Source organism: Hyla sarda, chromosome 1, assembly GCF_029499605.1.
Source record: "Hyla sarda isolate aHylSar1 chromosome 1, aHylSar1.hap1, whole genome shotgun sequence".
Lineage (NCBI taxonomy): Eukaryota > Metazoa > Chordata > Amphibia > Anura > Hylidae > Hyla > Hyla sarda.
Window position 1 is genome coordinate 350929170 of NC_079189.1, and position 13633 is coordinate 350942802.

General features: G+C 43.3%; 1 protein-coding gene across 7 annotated transcripts in view; it reads left to right on the forward strand.

The window, feature by feature from the left end:
• MPDZ (multiple PDZ domain crumbs cell polarity complex component) overlaps window positions 1-13633 on the forward strand; it is a 151274-nt gene that overhangs the window by 118483 nt on the left and 19158 nt on the right. For all 7 annotated transcript variants that reach the window (XM_056521362.1, XM_056521352.1, XM_056521381.1 and 4 more), the window contains 3 exons: window positions 5121-5207; window positions 6709-6805; window positions 12689-12729. In XM_056521362.1, the coding sequence (XP_056377337.1) occupies window positions 5121-5207; window positions 6709-6805; window positions 12689-12729 (225 nt within the window). The remainder of the gene's footprint in view (window positions 1-5120; window positions 5208-6708; window positions 6806-12688; window positions 12730-13633) is intronic.

The following is a 13633-nucleotide window of genomic DNA, read 5'->3' on the forward strand; positions in this document are numbered from 1 at the left end:
CCCGTCGGAAGACGGCTTCCTTTTGGCACTTTTGGTCCTTTGCATCGGGTCGTCCTCCCAAGCAGGTGCCCTCCCAAGCATGCAAAGCCATTTCAAGGCACGTCCTTCCTGGAAGCAAGACAACCGTGCTGGCAGTTTCTCAGCCAAGTCCGGTAAACATTAGCCACTCTCTTCATGAAGGGTTCGCCTCCACCCGTATCCTCTTCTTGGGTAGGAGGACATCTTTCTCTTTTCCAGGACATTTGGCTAGCTCAGGTTCAGGACTCCTGGGTTCGGGACATCATATCCGATGGTTACTGGCTGCCTTTCAGGTCGCCTCCTTGTTCAGGGGGTGATTGTTCCAGTTCCTCCAGGGGATCGTTTTTCAGGGTTCTACTCAAATCTGTTTGTAGTCTCCAAGAAAGGGGGCTCTGCTCTCCCCATTCTGGAACTCAAGTTGCTCAACCGCCACTTGCAGCTACGCCACTTATGCATGGAGTTCCTCTGCTCAGTGGTCGCGTCCATGGATCAAGGGGAGTTTTTTTCCTCAGTAGATATCCGGGACGCCTATCTGCACATCCCCATTTTTCCCGCCCATCAGCGATTTCTCTACTTTGCTGTTCCAGCAGGTCCCTTCCAGTTCATGGCTCTTCCCTTTGGCCTTTTTTTCCGGGGTGATTCGCACCATGCTGCAGGCCTATTTCAGGTGGTGTGAGGCTCAGTCCATCTCTTCAGTTATATTTTCCTTTCCGCACCTCCTTGCCTTCTTGCAATCTGGTCTGGATCAGCGTTTGGCGCTCAGCTCCCTTAAAGGTCAAGTTTTGGCTCTTTCTATTCTCTTTCAATGGCCATTGACTTCCAACCCTCACATCCGCACCTTCTTGCAGGGCGTAGCCCAATGCGGCTCTGCCGTACTGGTCTCCTACCCCTCCTTGAGATCTCAACCCGGTGCTTTGAGGGAAGCTCCGTTTGAACCTCTTCGTGATGCTTCACTTCATGTTCTTTCCTGGAAGGTCGCCTTCCTCATTGCCATTACTTCCATTAGGAGGGTCTCTGAGCTGGAGGCTCTCTTGTCACTCTCCCTTCTTGCTCCTTCACCAGGAAAAGGTTGTTTTTCGGCCGCCTCCCTCCTTCTTGCCCAAGGTGATCTCCTCCTTTCACATGAACGAGGAGATCGTTCTTCCTTCCTTCTGTCCGGCTCCATCCAATACCAAGGAGTGTTCCCTCCATTGTCTTGATGTGATTTGCGCTTACAGATCTATCTTTCCGTCACCTCCTCTGTCCGGCAGGGTGATACTTTCTTTGTGATTCCGGAGGGTCATTGAAGGGTCTTCCGGCTTCTAAGGCGACCATTTAGCGGTGGATCCGTTCCGCCATCTCAGAATCACACCATTATAAGGGGAAGGTCCCAGCCTTTCAAGGGAACTACGCAATAGGGCTTCGGCCTGTTGAGCCAATGGAGCCGACCGAGAAAAGTAATTTTTTTATGCTTACCATAAAATCTTTCTCGGAGGATCCATTGGGAGACACAGCACCCACCACTTTGTTTTGGTTACTATGGTTCGTTTTTTTTGTCCGAGGGGTTGTGTTCAGTTCTTTTTTTGTCTGGTTCCCTCGGACACCTGCTGGGTTCCTTTTCTGTCTGTCCTCTCCTGCTGCTTTGGGACTAAACTAATTAGCTCAGAGTCAGTAGATGGGGTATATCCTGCCAGGAGGGGCCGACTTCTTTTTGTGTGCCTAGTTTCAGCCTTCTAGTGGCAGCAAGATATACCCACGGTCTCTGTGTCATCCAATGGATCCTCAGAGAAAGAGATTTTACGGTAAGCATAAAAATTCTACTTATTACAGGACTATATTGATTAAAATGTTTATGGTGATCAGTAAGGAAGGTTTGCAAATATGGTTTTATTCCCAATAATGGTCAATAAATTGCCATTCAATTTGAGAATGTTTCTGTATAAGTCTATGCTCTGGAGCTGCCATATAATGGAGAGAAGCTTTTTATGTGCACAGAGAGGTTTGTGATCCCTGTAAACAATAATCAACATGAAAGCTGGCTATCAGACTGGTCCGTTTGCACTTAATTCTTTTGGCACCTTTTGTCTTCACCCCCAAAAGTGTGCCATCAACTGCAATTACTCTCCATTAGGCCCTATTGTTAAATCATGAAACTAAGGGAGGAGGCTTATTAAAACAAAAATGACTTCAATAGAATGGCTGTAATCATATACTGAATGACTCAGGAGATCCATAACTGGATAATAATAGCAAGTTACATCTGATGACTCCAGATGGCAGAACATAAAATAAAGAGCAGCAATAACTAGAATCTCGAAAGGCCTTGTTTAATAATCCTATTGATTCCCCATGTGGTTATTTTAGGAGACTGCAGCCACTGCTGAACCAGAACTAGATCTTGGTATCTTCTGCACTTTTAACTTGTGCTAAAAGAACCACAATGTTGTGACCATTTAATGCAAAGATGAATATACAGCACCCAATTCTTTATCTGCCTGTTCTGCATACATGCTCATAGCTGTTAACAGTAAAGAATGCAGAAAGGGAATATATCAGTAGAGAGCACATGCTATGACCTCATTGTTTTTTGCTGCACCTGGTACATGGTTATTTGCACAAAAGGTTTCTGCTTCTGATTTTTTGGACAGCTCCATAGAAGAAGTGAAATAGTTATAGGGCTCACAATATGGAGATGAAAAGCACTTTTTTTTTTGTGAAACAAACAAAATGTTACTTATTTGGTATAAGCATGTGTAAGAAGCTGGCGGCTCAATCTAGTAAACATTTGTGGGTGCTGATCAGTGTATCAAAGGGTATGCAGTATAGCAATAAAGAAGAAAAAGGAAAACACTGAATATGCATCAGCACACCAACACACCAATATTAAATAAGTATGCAAATTTTATTAGATATACACATTGCAGAAAAAGGTGAAGGAAGAAAAAAAGAAGTAAAACCATTTAAAATACTGGGCTGGAAACATAAGCCCAAGCACTCACCCAGGGAGGGGCCATGAACCCCCTCAACTAGAAACAGGCACCCGTCCTATTAATTAAATAATGCGTCACACCATACATATAAGACCATTATGCATCATAGATATAGGCTATGCAGAAAGGTGTCTGCGTATATAACAATAAACAGTAATTCAAAATACTGACATAACCTATAATACTTGCAAGTCACAGGCATAAATGAAGCATATGAAAAGATGGAGGACTAGACCAGATGTACGAGGTCAATGAAAGGATGGGGCCACAAGAAGCCGGGCTTCTTGTGGCCCCGTCCTTTCATTGACCTCGTACATCTGGTCTAGTCCTCCATCTTTTCATATGCTTCATTTATGCCTGTGACTTGCAAGTATTATAGGTTATGTCAGTATTTTGAATTACTGTTTATTGTTATATACGCAGACACCTTTCTGCATAGCCTATATCTATGATGCATAATGGTCTTATATGTATGGCGTGACGCATTATTTAATTAATAGGACGGGTGCCTGTTTCTAGGTGAGGGGGTTCATGGCCCCTCCCTAGGTGAGTGCTTGTGCTTATGTTTCCAGCCCAGTATTTTAAATGGTTTTACTTCTTTTTTTCTTCCTTCCCCTTTTTCTGCAATGTGTATATCTAATAAAATTTGCACACTTATTTAATATTAGTGTGTTGGTGTGCTGATGCATATTCAGTGTTTTCCTTTTTCTTCTTTATTGCTATACTTATTTGGTATAGACATAATGATACTGACCTGCAGAATACAGTTATATGTCCGCTTTACTGAATGGTGAACAAAAAATTTAAACCAAAAGAAAGGGCATTATTGCATTTTTTTTATTTTTTATTATTCCACTCAATGGACATTTTGGGCCTCTTGTACTATTGTCTTTCATTTAAAATTTTGGTGAAAAGAACAGGAGAAAATGCATTTTATTCTATTTATTAACAGTGTGCACCAAAGAGTAGCTATTTTTTAGACCAGTCTGTCACTTTCTGCTTATTTTGCTAAATATGTCCCAAAGATACACTCGAAGAAGCAATGGAACCGTAGTGTGCAAAATAATATAAATTTCAAAAGAACCATACGCTACCAACAGGATGAGAATAAAACACACATGATCTTTATTAAAGGGCTTATGCAGTCAAAACTGTGTTTTACCAATGTTCTCAGACTTGCAAATAAAATTAAAAAAAAGTTAATAAGTACCTCCCTCACACCCTGTGGGTCTCTTGAATCAGGGGGTCCCGTCTGCGGCTGCTGACACTTGGCTTCTCATAGCTGCATATTGCAGAATCGGCTACTGACGTAGCACACAGTGCCATCTGCCAATCACTGACTGAGGCAAGACACTGCTGCGACCAGGGATTGGCAGAGCGGTACTGTAGACTTCGAAAGGCCACGTGTCAGCGTCCACAGAACAGACCCCTAATTCGAGAGCCCAGCGGGGAGCGATAGATTAATTTGAAAGCCTAGGCACATAGGTTAAAAACAGTTTTGACTCAATAACCCCATTAACAGAAGGTCAAAATATTAAATCACAAAAACCTATAAATTAGTGGCACCAGTACATATAGTGAAAAGTGTACACGGGATGGCTTACAAATATATGCCAAACGCATTGTAAGTGCATCTAAAATAGGAAGGATAGTGCAGGAAAGTATATGCATATGTATTACAGAATAGCAGAAACACCAGACAAAGCTATGGGGGAAATGGGCATAAACTCTATACCATGTGAAGGGTAAGACCATGTAGACCTACCCCAAGGCTCTACTATTGGATGCTGTTCGCCCCCCCCAACAAAGCGCCCAACAGTGAAACGCATGTTGGGGTAGGTCTATATGGGTCTGACCCTACACAAGGTACAACAATTTTGTTGGTTTCCCTCTTGACTTTCCTGAATAGACAGAATGTTATGCATACATCTGTCTTTTCAGAGGATTTAAGATTTCAATTCCAGGCATAAATCCACATAAAGCTAGTATATTTTTGTAATGTAGCTCAATGTCTATATTCCTTTGCTCCCTCGCCCCTCCCCGTATACATAGGTGGGAAAGAAATATTTTTAAGTGAGATTTATTCCAAAATGGATGTAATTGGTACATTGCATTAATATGTATTTATTTAAGTGTTCCTTAGGTACAGTAAAACTGGAAGTTGGAAGAATCAAAGCTGGACCATTCCACTCTGAAAGACGGACTTCACAAGGCAGTCAAGTAAGTGTTAGTATAACAAGGCAAACAACACTAAACTTATAGCCTCCACTCCATAGGGGAGATTTATCAAATCCTGTGCAGAGGAAAAGCGGAGTAGTTGCCTATAGCAACCAATCAGATTACTAAAAGAGGCATTTTTTAAGAATGAAAGAATCTGATAGGTTGCTATAGGTAGCAGCACCACTTTTCCTCTGTACAGGCTTTGATAAATCTCCCCCCCATATGCTTTTTAATTGAATCCAGTGTATTCTTTGGTATCTGCCATTCCAGGCTGTGGAGGGAATGACCATAAATATTTCAAATTGATTAACTGACCATATGTCTAAAACAATGGGGGCATTTACAAAGAGTGGTGTAAATTCTTAAGCGTTTGAAGTCAGCAATTGTCGAACAAAAAGTTGCAATGACCCATCACACAACATTTTGTGCGACAAACATAGAGAAAAAAGCCGTTAAAAAAAGTGTTCTTAATGTCTTGATAAATCCCCCCATGTCCCATGATTACCTTTTCTTAAAGGGGTACTCTGGTGGAAAAGCTTTTTTTTTTAACGACTGGTGCCAGAAAGTTAAACAGATTTGTAAATGGCTTCTATAAAAAATCATAATCCTTCCAGTACTTAATTAGCTGCTGAATAGTACAGAGGAAACATTTTTCTTTTTGGAACACAGAGCTCTTTGCTGACATCATGACCACAGTGCTCTCTGCGGACACCTCTGCCCATTTTAAGAACTGTCCAGAGTAGGAGAAAATCCCCATAGAAAACATATGCTGCTCTGGACAGTTCCTAAAATGGACAGAGATGTCAGCAGAAAGCACTGTGCTCGTGATTCAGCGGAGAGCTCTGTGTTCCAAAAAGAAAAGAATATCCTCTGTAGTGTTCAGCAGCGAATAAGCACTGGAAGGATTAAGTAATTTACAAACCTGTTTAACTTTCTGGTACCAGTTGATACTAGAGTACTCCTTTAAAGGGAACATGTCACTAGGTTTTGCCCTATATAACTGCTGACAGCATGTTATATAGAGTAAAACAAGGTTTCTGACCAGGTCCAGGTGTCCTCCTGCCCATTCTCTATAGTTTAGAATATGAGCTTTAAAATTGTCCTGCACAGTATGCTAATGAGGCTCAAGCAGTCATTGGGGCATGCGGTACTCGAAATAGTCACCCCGTCCAGCGTCCCTTTAAATATCTCCATCTGTGAGAGCCTACAGAAACATATGCATTCATATTTTTTACATTATCAGTTGTATCTTGTACGATGCTTTTTTATTAGAGGATGACTTTTCATTTAGAACCTTTTATTCAATAGCTAATTTTGCTGTTTATTTTTGGTTATTTACACATATCAGGAGGGGTTTGAAGGAGCGATTATTCTTGCAATCACTTGTTCAAACTACACTTCCCATAGACATACATTGTTTGCCAGTATAATGTAAAGGAGCTATAAAAAAAATTTTGGAGCACTGAAATATCACTAAAAGTCCTTTTTTTCTTTCCTGTAGGTCAGTGACGGCAGCAGCAGTCTTACATCATTCAATTTCCCACCAGCGGGTACTGCAGCAGTGGAGTCAGCTGAGAATACCTCCAAAAAGAATGACAGTAAGCCTTGCTGTTAACCACTTAAGCACACAGCCCATTTTGGCCTTAAAGGACATATGCAGCCCTAACAAATTATCCCCTATCTGCAGGATAGGGGATAAGTGTCTAATCGCGGGGGGTCTGACCGCTGGAACCCCCTGCGATCTCCTGCATGGGGCCCCGGTTCTGCTGCTGCTCTCCTGCAACGCCTCCTCCATGTAGTTCTATGGGAGAGGCGGGGAGGCAGCGTTTGTGCCTCCCGCCTTTCTCATAGAGCTGTATGGAGAGGGGGCGTACCATCATTAGTAACGCATCATCAGTACCGCATTAGCTGCTCACACAGAGCGGCAATGCCACGGCCCGTTTGGGAGATCGCGGGGGGTCCCGCGATCAAACACTTATCCCCTATCCTGCAGTTGTTATGGCTGCAGTTGTCCTTTAAGGACCAGGCCAATTTTATTTTAGCATTTTTGTTTTTTCCTTTTATATTTCCATCCACAGATGAATAATAGGGCTTGTTTTTTGCAAGACCAGTTGTCCTTTGCAATGACATCACTCAATTTACCATAAAAATGTATGGTGCAATAAAAAAAAATACTATTTGTGTGGGAAAATTGAAAAGAAAACCACAATTTTGCTAATTTTGGAAAGTTTCTTTTTCACGCTGTACAATTTACGGTAAAAATTACATCTTTTCTTTTTTTTTGGAATATTATATGACAAAAAAACAGCAATTTTGGATTTGGTGGGGATCTGACCGGGATGCCTGCTGAAATCATTCAGCAGGCATCCTGTGCAAATGCCCAGGGGGGGTCATCAGACCCCCCCATGTCGGCGATCGCGGCAAATCGCAAGTGAATTCACACTTGCGATTTGCGTGATTACGGGTCTATGGTGACCCGTTCACTCGGAATATAAGGGGGATCGCGGTTGTCTAAGACACCTAAGATCCCCCTGAAGGGATAGGAGTGAGGTGGCAGGGGTGCCACCCCTCCTATCCCTCCTATTGGTCGCCAGAAGCGACGACCAATAGCACATCGGGGGTGGGGGGGTTGACTTTCGTTTTCCCCGTCCTGCCCACCCACAATAGGCGGGGAAGAACGGGGAAACCAAAGAGGACCGACGGCAGAAGATCCACTTACCCATCCGGAGGCAGCGGGCGATGGAGATGGGCGGGCGACAATATCGTGCGGCTGGATCCTACGGAAGCCAGTGAGTTGCCTAGCAACATCTGGAGGGTACAGTTTGAGACCACTATACAGTGGTCTATAACTGTAGCCCTCCAGATGTTGCAAAACTACAACTCCCAGCATGCCCAGACAGCTGTTTGGGCATACTGGAATATGTAGTTTTGCAACAGCTGGAGGGCTACAGTTTGAGACCACTATACAGTGGTCTCTAAACTGTATCCCTCCAGATGTTGCAAAACTACAACTCCTAGCATGCCCAAACAGCTGTTTGCTGTCTGGGCATGCTGGGATTTGTAGTTTTGCAACATCTGGAAGGCCACAGTGCAGTGTTCTCTAAAACTGTAGCCCTCCAGATGTTGCAAAACTGCAAATCCCAGCATGCCCAAACAGCTGTCTAGGCATGCTGGGGTTGTAGTTGCGTACCTCCAGCTGTTGCATAACTACATCTCCCAGCATGCCCTTCAGTGATCAGTAAATGCTGGGAGTTGTAGTTTTGCAACAGCTGGAGGCACACTGGTTGGAAAATACTGAGTTAGGTAACAGAACTTAATTGAAGGTTTTCCAACCAGTGTGCCTCCAGCTGTTGCAAAAGTACAACTCCCAGCATGCACGCTCTGTCAGTACATGCTGGGAGTTGTAGTTTTGAAACAGCTGGAGGTTTGCCTCCTCATGTGAAAGTACAGGGTACATTCACACGGGCAGGTTTACAGTAAGTTTCCTGCTTCAAGCGCAAACGCCTAGCGGGATACTCACCGTAACACGCCAGTGCAAATGTACCTTAAAAACACTACACTACACAAACACATAATAAAGGGTAAAACACTACATATACACCCCCTTACACTGTCCCCCCCAATAAAAATGAAAAACGTATTGTATGGCAGTGTTTCCAAAACGGAGCCTCCAGCTGTTGCAAAACAACAACTCCCAGCATTTCCAGACAGCCATTGACTGTCCAGGCATGCTGGGAATTTAGCAACAGCTGGAGGCACCCTGTTTGGGAATCACTGGCGTAGAATACCCCTATTTCCACCCCTATACAATCCCTAATTTAGTCCTCAAATGCGCATGGAGCTCTCTCACTTTGGAGCCCTGTCGTATTTCAAGGAAACAGTTTAGGGCCACATATGGGGTATTTCCGTACTCGGGAGAAATTGCACTACAAATTTTGGGGGGCTTGTTCTCCTTTTACCCCTTATGAAAAGGAAAAGTTGGGGGCTACACCAGCTTGTTAATGTAAAAAAATTAAAAATTTTACACTAACATGCTGGTGTTGCCCCATACTTTTTATTTTTACAAGCGTTAAAATGACAAAAAGACCCCAAAAATTTGTAACGCAATTTCTCCTGAGTACGGAAACACCCCATGTGTAGGCTCAGGAGTTAGAGTGCCCTATGTACATTTGAGGCCTAAATTGGTGATTTGCACAGGGGTGGCTGATTTTACAGCGGTTCTGACATGAACGCAAAAAAAGAAATACCCACATGTGACCCCATTTTGTAACAAGGGGTATAGTGTGCCTTAACACCCCACAGTTGTTTAATGAAAATTCTTCAAACGAAAAAAAAAAAAAATCTTTTCAAAATTTTTCACTAAAATGCTGGTGTTACTCTAAATTTTTCATTTTCACAAGGGAAAATAGGAAAAAAAAAGCCCCCCAAAATTTGTAACCCCATTTCTTCTAAGAACATACCCCATGTGTGGATGTAAAGTGTTCTGCGGGCGAACTACAATGCTCAGAAGAGAAGGAGCGCCATTGGGCTTTTGAAGAGAAAATTTGTCCGGAATTGAAGGCCACGTGTGTTTACAAAGCCCCCATAGTGCCAGAACAGTGGACCCCCCACATGTGACCCCATTTTGGAAACTACACCCCTCACGTAATGTAATAAGGGGTACAGTGAGCATTTATGCCCCACAGGTGTCTGACAGATTTTTGGAACAGTGGTCCATGAAAATGAAAAATGTAATTTTTAATTTGTACAGCCCACTGTTCCAAAGATCTGTCAAATGCCAGTGGGGTGTAAATACTCCCTCCCTGACTGGGCGGTCAACATACAGGGTTATAGTCTATTCAGAATGGATCGCACAAAACGGAAAGGGGGAGGAGTTTGTATTTATGTAACGTCCAGTCTGAAGGCCGCAGTGCGGGAGGATATTTGGGAGGGAAACGATAATGTGGAGTAATTATGGGTAAAAATATATGGAGATAAAGATAAAAAAAATCTGATAGGGGTTGCTGATAGTTACTATAAGCCACCATACATAATGGAAGAGGCAGAAGATCAATTAATGAGGCAAATAAACAAGGCAGCAAATCAAAATGATGTGATAATAATGGGGGACTTTAACTATTCTGATATAAACTTGGAGACTGAGACCTGTGAATCTCATAAAGGAAACAAGTTTCTGACTATAGCTAAAGACAATTATCTGTCCCAAATGGTGCAGGGCCTGACCAGAGGGGGCGCCTTACTGGACATAATATTAACCAACCAGTTGCAAAACTACAACTCCCAGCATGCCTGTCCTGTCCGTGCATGCAACAGCTGGAGGCACCCTGGTTGGGAAACACTGGTCTAGAGAAAAGTGAGGTTAACCAAGTAGTAAAATCAGTTTATATCAGAAATGGTTGGAGGCTAGCAACAAAATACCAGTGTTGGTGAAAAGCTTGATTTTTTTTATATACTGACCATAACTCCTCTTTAATCTTAAGTTCTTGCCTTTCAGATATTGCTTAGTGCTATAAGATATTTCTTACTTAATCATATACACTGCTCAAAAAAATAAAGGGAACACTTAAATAACACAATGTGACTCCAAGTCAATGACACTTCTGTGAAATCACACTGTCCACTCAGGAAGCAACACTGATTGACAATCAATTTCACATGCTGTTGTGCAAATGGAACAGACAACAGCTGGAAATTATAGGCAATTAGCAAGACACCCCCAATAAAGGCGTGGCTCTGCAGGTGGTGACCACAGACCACTTATCAGTTCCTATGCTTCCTGGCTGATGTTTTGGTCTCTTTTTAATGCTGGTGGTGCTTTCACTCTAGTGGCAGCATGAGACGGGGTCTCACACAAGTGGCTCAGGTAGTGCAGCTCATCCAGGATGGCACATCAATGCGACATGTGGCAAGAAGGTTTGCTGTGTCTGTCAGCGTAGTGTCCAGAGCATGGAGGCGCTACCAGGAGACAGGCAAGCACTTCAGGAGATGTGGAGGAGGCCGTATGAGGGCAACAACCCAGCAGCAGGACCGCTACCTCCGCCTTTGTGCAAGGAGGAGCAGAAGGAGCACTGCCAGAGCCCTGCAAAATGACCTCCAGCAAGCCACAAATGTGTATGTGTCCACTCAATCGGTCAGAAACAGACTCCATGAGGGTGGTATGAGGGCCCGGCATCCACAGGTGGGGGTTGTGCTTACAGGCCAACACCGTGCAGGACATTTGGCATTTGCCAGAGAACACCAAGAATGACAAATTCGCCACTGGCGTCCTGTGCTCTTCACAGATGAAAGCAGGTTCACACTGAGCACATATGACAGAGCCTGGAGACGCCGTGGAGAACGTTCTGCTGCCTGCAACATCCTCCAGCGTGACGGGTCAGTAATAGTGTGGGGTGGCATTTCTTTGGGCGGCCGCACAGCCCTCCATGTGCTTGACAGAGGTAGCCTGACTGCCAATAGGTACCGAGATGATATCCTCAGACCCCTTGTGAGACCATATGCTGGTGCGGTTGGCCCTGGGTTCCTCCTAATGCAAGACAATGCTAGACCTCATATGGCTGGGGTGTGTCAACAGTTCCTGCAAGAGGAAGGCATTGATGCTATGGACTGGCCCGCCATTTCCCCAGACCTGAATCCGATTGAGCACATCTGGGGCATCATGTCTCACTCCATCCACCAACGCCACGTTGCATCACGGAGTGTCCAGGAGCCACCTCATCAGGAGAAGGCCCAGGCGTTGTAGGGAGGTCATACAGGCACATGGAGGCCACACACACTACTGAGTCTCATTTTGACTTGTGTTAAGGACATTACATCAATGTTGGATCAGCCTGTAGTGTGGTTTTCCACTTTGATTTTGTGTGTGACTCCATATCCAGACCTCCATGGTTTGATAAATTTGATTTCCATTGATTATTTTTATGTGATTTTCTTGTCAGCACAATCAACTATGTAAAGACGATAGTATTTCATACGATTAGTTCATTCATTCAGATCTAGGATGTGTTATCTTAGTGTTCACATAACTTTTTTTGAAAAGTATATTTTGGTCAATTGCCTTGAGCAGAATTGTATGCGTGTCCCAGGTAAGAATATGTTTAATACATGTTGGGGGGAATTTGTGTAGGTTTTTACAAAATATTGTTGCAAAGTGTTGAGCAGTTGCTTATTTGTGCAAAAACGTATGACTTTTCCTGTGTTTTGCTCAAAAATTAAAAGCAATTCACAGAAATGTGTGACTTTTTCATATCATGTGTATGGTGAAAGCATTGATAAATTCCCCTATTGTTGTAAAGTACATAGACTGAGAAATTAGGTAACTGCTTTAGCACAACCGACTGGCATTGCTTGTGTTGCACTATTCTTCCAAAATCATAGAGGTCACCTTGTCTTCCCAACTTTTAGTAGCTTGGCTCTGTTCTAGGTGTAATATATCCATTGTTCACTTCACATCACTTCTAAAGTAATTTTTTCCCCCTCCACAGCTTCTGACATCCAAGGACTGAGGACAGTTGACATCATAAAGGTATTATTTTATATTTAGAAAAAAACATACTATATCTGTTTATTTTTTTTGTTTGTTTGATTTTTTATTTGTAGTAAAAATATATAACATAGGTTTGATATCTCACTATTAAGTTAAGCATAGAAAAGCCCAAAATACTAAATTCTTAGAGGACCAGTGGCCTCCCCAGACATTGACTTTGTAATACCTCCTGAAAGCTTAGGGTCTGCTGAGTCTAGGGGTATTCTTATCTTATGAATACATAGGTTTTGGTTTTCCACCTGACTGTCAGTGACTCCATCAGAGGGGTGTGTACTCTTCACTACACTACTGTATGCTAATGCTGCTGTAAGAGGCTGTGATTTACATAAATGGTGTGCTGAGATCTCTCATACCATCCTGAAAGTGTAGAGGATAATGGGGGTAGTTGTATCTGCACAATCTTTTGTTTCAATACCCCGGAAACTAGCGAGTGCAGCACCAGATCCTGGCTCACGGTACTGTGCTTAAAACATTTGTTGTATAAAGTCTGCAGGTCCTGGCAGGGTATAGAGCAGGAGCCGTGCACTTAGAATGTACACATTGTGAGCTCCACACTGACAGGGTCTGAGAATGATTTGTAGTGTAAAGGCCCTGTCAGTGTGTGTGTTACAGTGCACGGTTCCTGCTCTATACCCTGCCAGGACCTACAGCCTCTACACTAAGAGCCTCTTTTACCATGGAACTGTGAGCTGGGAGCTAGTGCTGCACTAGTTCATCTCTGGGGAGTTAAAACAACATGAGGAATCTGAAGGGCAAAGTATTCTGCAGGTACTACTACCGCCATCATCTTCTACACTTGCAGGATGGTATGTGATTACATACAGCCAGCTCCAGCACGCTTCTTATGTAAATCACTGCCCCTCACTGGCAGCATCAGCACACG